The sequence below is a fragment of the Neopsephotus bourkii genome, unplaced genomic scaffold (assembly GCF_033783945.1).
Source record: "Neopsephotus bourkii isolate Nb327-2 ecotype Australia unplaced genomic scaffold, CSIRO-AGI_Nbou_v1 NB_107, whole genome shotgun sequence".
Taxonomy (NCBI): Eukaryota; Metazoa; Chordata; class Aves; order Psittaciformes; family Psittacidae; genus Neopsephotus; species Neopsephotus bourkii.
In genome coordinates, this window is record NW_026900624.1 from 6,422,101 (window position 1) to 6,435,137 (window position 13,037).

The 13,037-nt window shown below is 39.2% G+C and overlaps 1 protein-coding gene across 3 annotated transcripts in view; it reads left to right on the plus strand.

Annotated features, from left to right (window-relative positions):
* The first annotated feature begins 312 nt into the window (after nucleotides 1–312).
* Nucleotides 313–13,037, plus strand: part of PHF21B (PHD finger protein 21B) — a 164,894-nt gene continuing 152,169 nt past the window's right edge. The window contains exons 1-3 of one of the 3 annotated variants that reach the window (XM_061358969.1): nucleotides 313–549; nucleotides 1,196–1,228; nucleotides 1,513–1,578. In XM_061358969.1, coding sequence (XP_061214953.1) covers nucleotides 496–549; nucleotides 1,196–1,228; nucleotides 1,513–1,578 — 153 coding nt within the window. In that variant the 5' untranslated portion in view covers nucleotides 313–495. The remainder of the gene's footprint in view (nucleotides 550–1,195; nucleotides 1,229–1,512; nucleotides 1,579–13,037) is intronic. The other 2 variants (XM_061358953.1, XM_061358959.1) reach the window with 2 other exon arrangements.

Sequence of the window (13,037 nt, forward strand, 5' to 3'; positions counted from 1 at the left end):
GCGCCGGGGGGAGGGGCCCCCCCTACTTTGGCGGAAAGTGAGTGATGAGTCTGTGTCCCCAGCAAAGAGGCAAAGAACTTGCTTTGCAGACTGAGTAGTTGTTTCTTTCGACTGTTGTTGTCGCTTTTTCCTTGTTTTTTTATTTTATTTTATTATTATTATTACTGCCATTCCTTTTTTATTATTTTTAACTTTTTAATTATTTTTTCCTGGTCTTTCTTTCGGTTTTTTATTCGTCCTTTTTTAATTACTTCCTATTTTTTCCCGTGGAGGGAGGGGTGGCTGCCTGGCAGCGGGTCGGTTGCAAAAAGCGAGAAAGAAAAAAAAAGCCAAAAAAAAAAAAAAAAGAAGCAAAAGAAAAAAAGGACAGAAAGGGAGGAGGAAAAAAAAAAGCCAAACAAAACCAAACCAAAAACCAAACCAAACAAACAAACAAAAAAAAAAAACTTCATTCGGATCTGAAAGTGGCAGGAAAGTGCCTGGCAAGTTGCAGGGATGGAGCTACACAGCTTGCAAGAGGCGTTAAAAGTGGAAATCCAATGTCATCAGGTAAAAAAAAATACCAACAATAAAATTATAAGCAAATAAAAAATGCTCTCGTATCCCCGGCGCTTTTGAGAGGGAGAGGAGGATCGGAAGGGAGCCCGTGGTGCATGCTTACCAAGTAGCCTTCTTTTCTTGTCGCAGGGTCTATCGATCAGGGGAGGGGGCAGCGGGGCCGGAGCCGCGGCCGGGGCGGCGGAGGGGGGGGAGTCGGGGCCGCGGCGGGGACCCCCTGGGCCCCCCCGGCCCCCCGCGGCAATGGCGAGCACTTCGCCAAAGTAGTTTTGCGGCTTGTTTGGCTGAGTTTTGTTTTGAGGTTTTTGTGTGTGTGTGTGTATGTGGTGCGTGTTGTGGAGATGCGGAGTTAACGTTGCGGTCGGTGATAGTGCTGAGTGAGTGTGCGTGAGTGTGAGTGTGTGCGTGTGTGCGAGTGTGTGTGTGTGTGTTGGAGAGATTAGGACGAGACTTGAATATTTATGAGCTTTGCTTGAAACTGACTCGCAGTGTTTACTTGCCTCTTTGTTCCTTACCCCCCTCCCTCCCCCGTCCACACACATACATACATTTAAAAAAAAAAATCCATTAAACTTGAAACAGTTTCTAATTCCTCCTTTTTTCGGGGGTGATTTTTTTTTTTTTTTTTTTTTTTTAGAAACTAGTTGCACAGATGAAGCAAGATCCACAGGTAAATGCAGATCCTTTTTTTTTCTCTTATTCAGTATTTTATCCCTGCTGTAATAAGCGCAGTTGTGCTGGGACAGCAGGATAAGAAACTTTATCAGTAAGAGATCTCATTTTGTAGCCTGCACTGAGCTTTCTTACTAAGGAGGGTGTTTTGTGTGTGCATGCTTTCGTACGGCTTTGGTGGAACGGTTTTGCCTTTGAACAATTTCTAGATCGCAAGTTTATTCATTACAGGGATTAGTTTACACTTTGCCTTTAATATGCATCTTGTTGCCGTTTTTGCAGAACGGGGATCTTAAGAAACAAATCCATGAAAGGCAATCAAGAATAGCAGCTCTTAATGAGAAACAAGTAAGGAACAGATCGATTCAGTTGTGTTTGCTTTTTCTTCTTGTTTTTACAATGCACTATCTAAACATCCGAAAAGTGTCTGCGTTAGCTGAAAAATACCGACAGCAGGGAATATAACATCTATTTTCCTAAGCGTAAAGTAAGAAAATGCATGTTTTCAAAATGAGGTCGGAGTTTTGGATGTCTTGCTGGGGGAAGGAATGATTTTAGTACCAGTAGTAGAAAGATAAGCAGTAGTTAAAACGTAAAAAAAAAAAAAAATAAAAAAAAATGAGGCGTCCATTTTGAGTTGGTCGACATGTTTTAGGAATATGGAAAATTCTCCTGTCTTGGGCTACTTTGTGCACTTCCGTGTAATGTGCAGAACAAGACTTGGGAGGGAGGAGGCTGGAGCCGAGTTGGGAGCCATTGCTGGGTTTGATTACAAAACTGATTTTTATTGATCACTTTATTTTCTTTCTTTTCTGCTTCTTTTTTTTTTTTTTTCCTCCACACTTGCCTTTCTCTTCCCTTGGTCTGATCTGACGTGTTAGATTTTGATTCGAGTTCACTTAGGCACTTTCACTTTCCCCCCCCCTTCCAAAAATATGAATATAAACAGATTAACCTGTTTCAGCTGCCGGGGGAAAAAAAAATACATAAAACGGGGGAGGGGAACAAAACAAACGAGAAACCTCCCTCCCTCCCCCCTCTCTCTTTCCCCCTTCCCTCCCCAAACTTTCTCGTCCCTCTTTTTGTGCCGAGTAACCCCCGGGACCGCTGCTCCGCCCGTGACCCGCTCCCCGCCCCCCGGGAGGAAAGTTGCCGGGCGCGGCGGGGGGCGGCGGGCGTTCAGCACCGCGGACAGCGGCGGTCGCCGCTGTGCACACACTCACGCCCGCACACTCGCGTTCACACTCACCAAACTATCCGTACCCCCTCCCCCCCGCGCCCCTGTCCCCACTTCCAGGACTTCCAGTGCAGGACGTGCAGTTGACAAAGCCAGTAGGAGATCTGTTTGAGCCACCCCCCCTCAGGGTTAACTTTCCCTCTCCACCCCCCCGCTCCTTATGCCCCCCTCCCCTGGGGGCCGGCGCGGCAGTGCTGAGCTCCCCTCCCCGTCCCTCGGCTCCCGGCCCCGCGGGCGGCGGGAGCGAGCGCGGTTCCACCGGAATGCAGCAGCCCTTTCAGCACCGGGGCCGGGGACAGCGCCCGCGGGGCGCCGCGCTGCCAACCCCACAGCCACCGCCTCCTCCCCGGCCAGGGACCTCCGGGAAGAGGCGAAGGGGCACGTGTGCGATTCCACCCCTTTTCTCCCCTTCTTCCCGCCCCCCCTCCCCCGATTTTATTTTGTTTTGTTTTGCCGGAGTTGTGGTTAAAGTTGAAAAGTGATCCGTGCATATATAATCTTTGCCCATAGGTGATAGTGTTTATATGCCACCCTTTTCCTTCCAGTTTATTGTAATCAGAATTTGTCAGCACTCTCAATTTGGTAGTGGAAGCTTCCATTTTGTGAGGAAGGGGTGTTGGTTTCTTCTAACATGGAGAAAAGTCTGCAGAGTTTGAAGGTGGGGGATGGGGCCCCATTCATGCTGAACATTACCATTTTGATTGCTTTGATGCCATTTTTGGAGGGGGGAGGGGATAGAATACCCTACTCAGCAGAGCACAAAGATATTTAATCACTGTATAGAATCAAATCAGATACTTTCTTTTTTAAAGCAAATCTGACACTACGTGATAGCTAAGGGCTGTTAGTCCTTTTTTTGCAGTGTAAAGCAGCAAGTTGTTGAGTCTAATACTACTATACTGAGTAGAAGATTTTTTTTTTTTTTAAAAAACAAGGTAACAGCCTTTACTGCAACAATACATCTTTATGTGTTCTTTCTTCAATATGGAAATAGTTTTACTGTTCTAAGTGGGTATTTAGAACATACATTTGATCATTTTCCCCTGTATTGTAGCAACTATTTCAAGGCTGTTTAAATTTTTATGATCACAGTAAATGAGAAGCTATTTATTATGTGTCATGTTGGAATTTAGATAAGGCAGAGAGACACATTTGAAAATACAGTTTGAATGTTCTGATTCAGCTCAGTGAAAAAGGTTTTTGTTAAGCTCGCACAACATATTTATGTATAATCTAAACTAACTAGTAAGCAGTCGTCATATATTTATGAATTGCCCTTCTCATAACCTTATAAATAAATCTATAGACTATGAAGTAATTAAACATAAAATGCTAAAATTCTGTAAACAGCCTATTTGGCCTAGCAGGAAACTACTGGGTTTAGGCAGAAACCGAGATTTTTTTTTACTGATATTGTCATCCTGTGCAACAGGAACGTATAAATAAGAGACTGGCTGGTTGTGTGGTGTCCTTTTGCTCCAGACTGCCACCTCTGGAGGTCTAAACTGAAATCTTTCTTGGGTCACAAGTGAAATGAGTGTGGAGGTCTTAGCCTTTGACCAAGTCATAAAATGGTGGTGTAACTTTGCAGACTTGCTATAATTAGTAGTTGCTCGTTAGGTAATGGCTTGTAAATGAACTATCTGTCCTTGAGGGCATGCGGGAGGTGCACTGAAGGCTACTGAAACAATAGATGGGCTAAGGTTGGAGCCTTTTAGAGGTGTCAAGCTCTCACTTTTGTGGCTATACCAAAACACTTAAGCAGGCGATGTAAGTAGGAGGTTATTTTTACATAAGTATTTACATTCCTTGCCTCCTTGCCCCCCCGAAGATTTGTTTAGGCACAACTAATTCATAATTCAATAATGTATACCTTTGATTGTGCATGCACTGAATACAAAAGATGCTAAAATTGCATTTCAATTAAGCTGCACATGTGGATGATGAAACAGATAGTAAAATGAATGGATGATCACATCATCCACATCTGTTAGAAATACAGCAGGAGTGAGGGTTATCTTTCAGTACCCCTGTTCATCAGTTTTCTGTTGTAGTCATTGGCATTTCTGGCAGTATTTCCTTTTCTTGAAAGCTACAAATAAAGACAGAAAGCACTGAATGACAAGCTCAACTTTTGGTGAATGAGGTAAATGTATAAGGTAGACTTTTATGCACAGTTGGATTTTAAGTTGCAACCTAATTAAGGATCCCTGGCCAGCCATTGATATTTCTTTATGTTGGTTGTTTAGAGAAATATGGAATTAAATGCAGTTTTAGTATTTTCTCAGTGCTTTCAAATAAGCACCTCAGAGCCATCATTTTCATTATTGAAATGATGCAGCTTCAGTCAATACTTAATTTGGCATCCAACTCAGAAAGACAAAAGTTAGACTTTTGTTAGAAGAGTATCTTTCATCTGCTATAGTTTTGATGAATTGTAATAGCATTTGAGAGTGGGTTACCTCTTCTTTAACAAGATATGATGTGTGAAGACTCCATTAGTTGGTCCAGTGGTTTTACACCTTCAATCTGCAGCACATGCAGAGCAGCGGTAACATTTTTATCTAAATTGTCAAGCAACAAGCATTTATATGAAAATAAAAGAGCTATCATAAGAGCCAGCATTGGCCTTAAAGCACACCAGAGGTGCTCTGCTGCATGTGATTCTTGCTTTCTTTATGTCCTTAAAGAGTCATTAAGGGTCTTTTAATTTTAGAAAGTTGCCTCTTATTAATTGTTAAGATAAACAAATACACAAACCTTTAACCTCCAGTCAGAAGTTACTTGTTACTGACATAAGCATTACATGGTAAGCCGGGTCTTAAAAATTAACAATGAGCATGTGTGGGCTACTATGTTTTCAACTGCGATGGACTCTGAATTCAGACAGCCTGTCCTAGAGCGCAGTAATAAAAATATGTCTTCCTGAAAGACATTATGTGTATGCCATTCACTTATGCACTGCCTCATTTCTTTACCATAATTCACTATCTATGCAGAAAATCAACATTAGTGTCAGGCAGACTTTCCCATCCTGTGTTATTGCTGGTTTGTATTTTTGGGTAGTATATCTGGAATTAAATCACTGACTGTATTTTGCCTGTGGTGATCACCAGCAAAACCTGTTTGTGGAAAGTGTTAGACTTCCTAAAATTTAAGTACAGTTCTTACGCAAGTTGTTGGAAACAATTTAGCTCAAGATGTCTGGTGTTACTGATGTTGTATCTTTGGCTGGGAGAAAAGGAGAAAGTGTGTTTTTGGTTTGTTGAAATTCATGCTGTGCTGTGCCTGGAAATGGCAGCATTGTTTACCCATGTTAAAGGGTAAATTATTGGTATTTGCCAAAGCTCAGTATTTCATACGGCTGGGTACTTTCAAAATTGTTGAAGTAAAAAAGGGTTATAAGCTTCAGTGAGAACTGAAGAAAAACCTGAAAGTCATTTCCAAATCAAGTTGAACCTAATGTCAAACTCTGTCCCAAGATACACACAGCACTCCCGTTTGTTGTGGCAAGAATTGCATCTATGTATGACTTGGTGAAATCGAGGGAGACAGGGTGATGAGCTCCCAGTTGAAGTATTAAACTTTTCAATCAATGCACTGAGTCCTTAAACACAAAGACAGCAGGTATTAAACATGGACTTGACTTCACAGTTCTTCTGCACATTGAGGTCTTGCTGAGTTTGCTGGGAAGTCTGAATAACTGCAGAATCAAATGAAACTTACGGCATCAAAGTAAAGATTAGTTCTGGATTGTAATTCAGAAAGTTTCAATTACTTCTAGTAATTTATTGGTTGTTTATGCTATGTGTAGAAAAAGTGACAAAACTAGGGAAGAATTTGCCTTCATCTCTTTGGAGAAGAAACTTGCATAATGGCAATCCTAGCGTTCTGTTTGTGCTTTCAGTAGCATTTCATACTGGGGAAAGGGGATAATAAAGGACATTTTCATAGAGGTGGAACACAGTGGAAATATGTATACTTGTGGCTGTCTTCTGTTAGGTTGCCCTTGTAAGATTAATGGGAATCACACATCTGTATGAGAATGCGTACTGGAGGTGGTTAGAACCGCCTTTTGTTTAGTAGCTGCCTGACTGGCATGTGAAATGCTATTCCATTCCAGCATTTTTCTTTGACTGTACATTTTTCTGTACTTGTACAGTATATCACTTGGCAGGGCTAAGAGTTGAAAAGTAAATGTTACACTCATTCTAACCATTTTAAAGAGTTCACTTTGATATTTTAGCCACTTAAAACACCTGCTGTCAGAACAGTACAATTGATTTCAATTAACTTTGAATTTCTTCAATAAGATGACTCTTATAATAACTCCAGTAATCCCATGATGCCTCATTAGGGGAGCTGGCTATGATGATTATCCCTGTGATTTAGCAATTTTTTCCTTACAGTGCCTTTGTCTATTCAGAAAAAGGAATTATGCCAACAATACTTTTTTATTTCACTTCTGATTTTACACTAACAGTACTTGCTACCTGTTACACATCGTAAAGTATCTAATTTATACTTGCAGGAAACGGGTATTTGTTCAGATGTACACAATACATCCCCTTTGAAAGGGGAAACCCTTTCAGAGAAACTCGATGTGGTTTTGTATAGGAACTCTATATCTCAGAGTTAGAATTTACTTTAGTTTTTTTAGTACACAGAGGCAGTTAAAAGTGGTGCTTCTGCAGGAGTCTTTGTCTAGACTTCTGGTTTAATGGAGCAAGTTCTCCATTGGTTTGTGCCATGTATGCAGCTTATCCAGAGCAGTGTATCACATCAGGCATTTATACCAGTTCACCTTGCTTCAGGATCTTGTCTGTGGACTCATTCTGCTTGTAGAAGAGAGGGGAAATATGTCTCTAAATGTCTTCTTTCTATAGCATGGTGCTAGAGAAGGGTTTTGAATGGTAATTTTAACTCACATTTCCAGTGGGGTACTGCATCACTCTAAACACTTCTTGTATGTTCGAGTAGAGAAAATCTCTTTTCATCTCATTCCAGATTTGATTTTCAAGTTGAAAGCATGAAGGCGTATAAAGGCACGTTAATACAGAGTTACTTTTAACTTTTCTCTCTATGCCTTTCTCTTTGTGATCAAAGATAAAATATGCAGTATTTTTGTACTTGATTATAAAATTATACCTTCCTCTCTCCCCTGTCCCCCAAAACAAAATCTGGAGCATCAACACAATTTCTAATCAATAGAGTTAAAGGGGAGAAGTTTGCAAATCAATAAGGCAAGGCTGTGGTAAATGGTGTATGTGTGGCCATGATGTCAGGGAGGGCAATTTGTATACACAGAGTAGTTGGACATAAAGGAAGTATAAAAGTGGGCTGCAAGTTTAAGATAAGAACAAAGAAAAACAGCAACAAAAAGAGAATTTGACTAATTGAAATGCAGATTTGTCTTTCTGCCATGAAAGTAGACGATTATTTCAGCCTAACAGACTTGTATTTGATTTATCCAATCCTCATAGCTGAATCACCTTAACCACACTTCCCTTGATGCATGGATATAAATGTACAGGTTGTTGTGGGTTGTTTGGTTTGGTTTGGTTTGGGTTGTTTGTTTATGGGTTTTGTCTGTTTTTTTTTTGTTTGTTTGGTTTTTTTACTTGAGGTGATACTACTTTTATTTGGAAATGTTCTTCTTGAGCCAAAATATACTTCCCTGAACATGCTTCCCCCCCTTCTTTTTTTTTTTTTTTTTTTGGATTCAGTTACTTATTGTTATGTAGTAGCAATTTCCAGAGTGTCATATGAAATTGCTGATGCGGCTTAGTTCTAGCTACAACCTGCGACTGCCAATAGTAAGCATCTATTGAAATCTAATATGTACCACAGGGCTTTTTTGCACATGTACAGGCAGACCCTTCTTTAACATATAGAGGAAGGGGAAAAATAGGAGGATGTATTTTCTTTTTTTAGCCCACGGAGAAGTTCAAAATGACCCTTTGACTGAATAAAAGTAAACCAGAGAACTGGCCCTAAATGCTGCTGCAGTAAAATCAATACAATAAGTATGTGGGAATTCTGTAGGTATGATGGGTTGTGTTAATTTGAGGCTTTTACAGGCAGTCTAATTTTTAGAGTTGGAACTTAGTCTTAAGAGCCTGGGCATTGAGGCTGTGGCAAGAACAGTGTGTTGTCCAGAAAGTTTGTCTGACTGCTTGCATTTAATCGAGAGAAACATACAATTATCTTGAAAGAGAAGTTAGATCTGTGTAGGGTATAGGTTGCTTTCCTTTCCACACTGGTTTAACTTAATCATCTTTGTACTTTGTGATGTAGCTTACCTCTTACCCAGAGAGAAGGAATGGAATAGGCCTTCTGTGCAAACTCAGCTATCGATGAAAAATCATGCAAGGTTACAGAAAGTGAAAATGTGTATTACATTTTGATTAACATGAGTCAAGTGAAAATCAGTGATACTTTTGACATGTGCAGAAATTAACCTGCATTTTCTGTAATTTTCCATTTTTCTAAAGCGCTTTGAATCAGCTAAGATTGCCTAAAGATTTATTGGTGAACCGAAGCCTTCTTAAGAATGAGAAAGATGAGAGAAGCTTCCATTCTCAGAAATGTACAGACTCTGCGTATAAATGTGCTTGTGTGTATGTGTGGTTGGGTGTGAGCATAAGGTCTTTCTCTTTGATATCATTCAGGCAGAAAGCCAATATGCGCATGTAAATGAGCCTGAAAATGTAATTAAAAATATATACATACTGGGGACTGTGATACAGAATTTAATATGAGATGCAGGTTACAAAGTGACAAGTAATGTTTTCTATATAATCACTGATACTAACTCTCATCTGTGATTTATGCATCTCATGTGTTATTAAGTGCTGAACAGATAAATGCTGAAATTACTTCTTTAGATGTAATTTCATCACAATGAGGGACTGCAAAGTATGCCTTGCCCATTCTTTTCCCTTCAACCAAAACAAAAGCCAAAATACACCTACCATGAAAATGTTACTACAGAGACTAAAAGTATTTTATATAAGACGAGGTAAAGACCTTTTTGATAACATATCTTTCCTGGCAATGAAAATGTGACAAAATAGTCTTATTTATGTTGTTAACATATTTAAGATCAAGGAAATTCTGAGAATTGTTAACATACATCTAGGAACTCATACACAGATGGAAAAGATAATGCTTGCCAGGTGAAAGACATCAACAATCTTGGCCTTTACCTCAGTGTAGATAACAAAGGCTCACACATAAAAGCTTATATGAGGGGCATCTCAGAAACTCCAGACTTTGGGCAAGAAGCCAGTTTTCTTTGCCTGAAAGTATTTTCTGAAAGTTAACTTAATGCTGGGTGCAGAAGCTGACATTTCTGCTCTCCAGCTTGGAAAGAAGCTACTTGGAAAAGCTTTATTTTGCATTTAAAAAATACAAGTGGAACTCTGATGTATTCCTATCAACAGCTCCGTAGCCCATAAATATATACAACCTAAGCCAGTGCCTTATTTACGTTATTTTATTAACATTCTTTGCTGAGTGGGCTTGAATGGAGCACAATTTCTCATATAGAGGATCTAATTATAAACACAAGGGACAGAACCAAATAAGCAGTCTTTAAAGGGAAAAGAGTCTAGCAGCTTTGTTTAAAGTGTCCTTTAATGAACTTCTTTAGCAGCTTGTATCTTAGCAACACATTTTATTACATACGAGTGCGGGAGAAGCAGTTTACAGATGGAGTTGCACACAGTAATTTATTTCCCCCCCTTTTTTTTTCCCTTTTTTTTTTTTTTCTGCTTCTCTGTGGTGACTCAACTGGAATGTGCAGAGTAGCTTTTCTAGCACTGATAGCTCACTCGAAATCCCTGATTGGTTCATTTGTATCTGTTCTGTTTTGTTAGTTGATGAAAAAGGCATTTAGTATGGTAAATGCATAGTGATTTTGCTTGCTCTTAGAAATTCAGATATGACTGTTTTGAATAGGCATGGATTTAAATTAAAAAACAACCCAAGGTTCTTTCAATGCGCTTTTAACTTGTATGTGCTCCACTCAGTGCTAGTCCTTGTTGCACACACAGGCGAGTTTTGAGATTTGTAGGTTATTTACTCTCCAGTGTTACACAGGGTTATTTTAATCTATCGTCTCTACTCCACTAAAACTAATTGGAATATAGCAGTGACAGGAATATTTGCAACCTTTTTCCTTTCTTCTTAGACAAAACCTGTCACTTAAACTGCAAGTATATCAACAAATAACTGTTGTTTTAAGCCAAATTGAAATACTGCATTACTGTCACTCCTTCAAATGACCTATACTACTTATCTTTGTTGAAAGAAATACTTTTTGTTCTCTCTGTTACTAACTGAAGACCAAGTTCTGTTTGTATGTTTGAGTGGAAAAGTCTGTGAGTAGCTTTTTTCAATAGGGTCTGTTAAGGAATCAGAACTACTAATTATTTGTATAACCAATAGAATCTAGACTTCATTATTTTTTTCTCATAAATTAAAGGGGAAAAATGCTGTTTATGAGCAAACAAAATACTGTTCAGCCCAATTTACATTTTCTGCTGGTTAGGCAGGTGTAAATCCAGAAATATATTTCCCTGGAGTTACCCGGAGTTTGCACTGGTGTGATAAAAATCAGAATCTGGCCAGAGGGAGAGAAGCAGGTGAGAAGAGGGGAGGGCAGGTGAAAGCAGTCCAGAGCATTAGGAGAGCCCAAAGAAGATAGAGATTGTTGGCTTAGAGGTACTGCGCTTGTGGATGGCTTCATTACACTTGTGTTAAGAGCTAATATGTTAAGATTTAATATTAAAAAGACAAACCCCATAAATTTCTTAAAGTCCATTGGTATTTGCAAGTAGACAGGAGATGGTTTGGGGAGAGATTTAATTATTTATTTGCTTAACATTAGTAAAATATATTTCTAATAACTGTCAAACTGTTATGTTTCTTGAATCTTTAGTTCAAAACAGAAATTTCTTCTCACTCTAAAATATGGATGGATAAATTTGACTCGGTTTTCTGGTTTCAGTATGTCAGGCAACAATCTGCCTGTTAGCCCCTTTGGATCTGCAATATCTCAGCCTTAATAAGAGCGTAAAAGAAGTCCTTTGAACTTTAAAAGCAGAAAGTGTGCTACAAATGGAGGAGTAAAAGAAACAGTCCCACCTACCTTTAAAATGCTATGATATTAGACCCAAAGCAGAAAGATGTCCTCTGAAGCCAAAAGCGATTAAGTTGCCGTGTGATTAACTTACTTTTTTCTTTCACAATTCACTGTTTATTAACTTAAATTGGATTGAAAAAACTAAGCTGGGGAAATGCATCAGAATCTTGCACAATCACCAGGATTAATGATGACAGCCTGAACTGTCAAACAAGCTAAATCATGAAATTTGCAGTATTGCTAGACAAGGGTTATATGGTTTTCTGCAGCTGTATTGGCCATAACAGAAGGGACCGGCAGTTTCTGATTACAATTCATGTCCTGTCATGAGAAATAGTATTTACGCTGTGCACAATGTTTGAAGACCATGTCTCAGGGTAATATTTTTTTTAATGTGGTAACGCTGGGAATATTTAAGTGAGGTATAAAAGCAAGAGTCTTAACATACTTAGAAATTTCCTTTGCAAATGTTGTGGTAACAGAACAAAATGAAACTTAATTGTTTTCCAAAACATTTAGTAAGCAATTAGTAACCTATATCAGATCGGCCAAAACAAATCGACCAGCTCCAGTTGTTCATTTTTCCTTTAACAAAGAAAGAAAATACTGTTTGGTTTCTTTTTTCAGAAACACAAACATTTCATGAAACTTCTTTAACCCTCTGAGTGCTAGCACTACACCTCATTATAGAAGTACTTTTACTAAGGGAAACTTAAAGGAACTTCCATCCCAAGATGAAGCAAAGACTCATTTATAAACAATGAGAACAGGAACAATAGAAAGCTGAGTGCATTCTGCATGAATAATATAACTGAGGATTGTGAAAAGCCTATGATTTTCATATGCCAAACTCAGTGTGGGAGTGCAGAATTCAGCTGATTTTTTTGACACTGGAAATTCATCCCTTCTCCCCCCCATGTGTATGTGCAAACATACACAGAGGACTACCACTGATGATTAAAGAGAGTCATGAGCAGCTCCTATGCAGAGATGTTGAGACTTGGGTGTAAATTCATAACAACTGATGGAACCCAGGTTGAAATCTAGGCCAACACTTGGCTTTAATATATGCCTTAAGTGGGTGGAGGAAAGGCCAGAGACCTGTTTTAAGAATAGAGTTTGAGCGTCAGTCTATATTCTTGGCTGTGAGTCTGATTTTTGTTTGCATTCGTGAGTTTTAAAGTCACAGAGCTTATGAGGCCTTCAGTATGAACTCATATTTCTGACACCTTTAATATATCATTTTTATTTATGAGACTAAGTCTGGTTTTAAGCTTTGGGGTTCAGGCTTCTTGGTTGAAAAATTTTGTCTATAGTGGGTTATTTTCTCCTTTTTCCCTTTTGCATTTTCTTAATTAAAGTCATTCTGACTTTTCATTCTAAAGAGCTGAACTGTAAGCTCTTTGGATGTGGGTCTGCCTT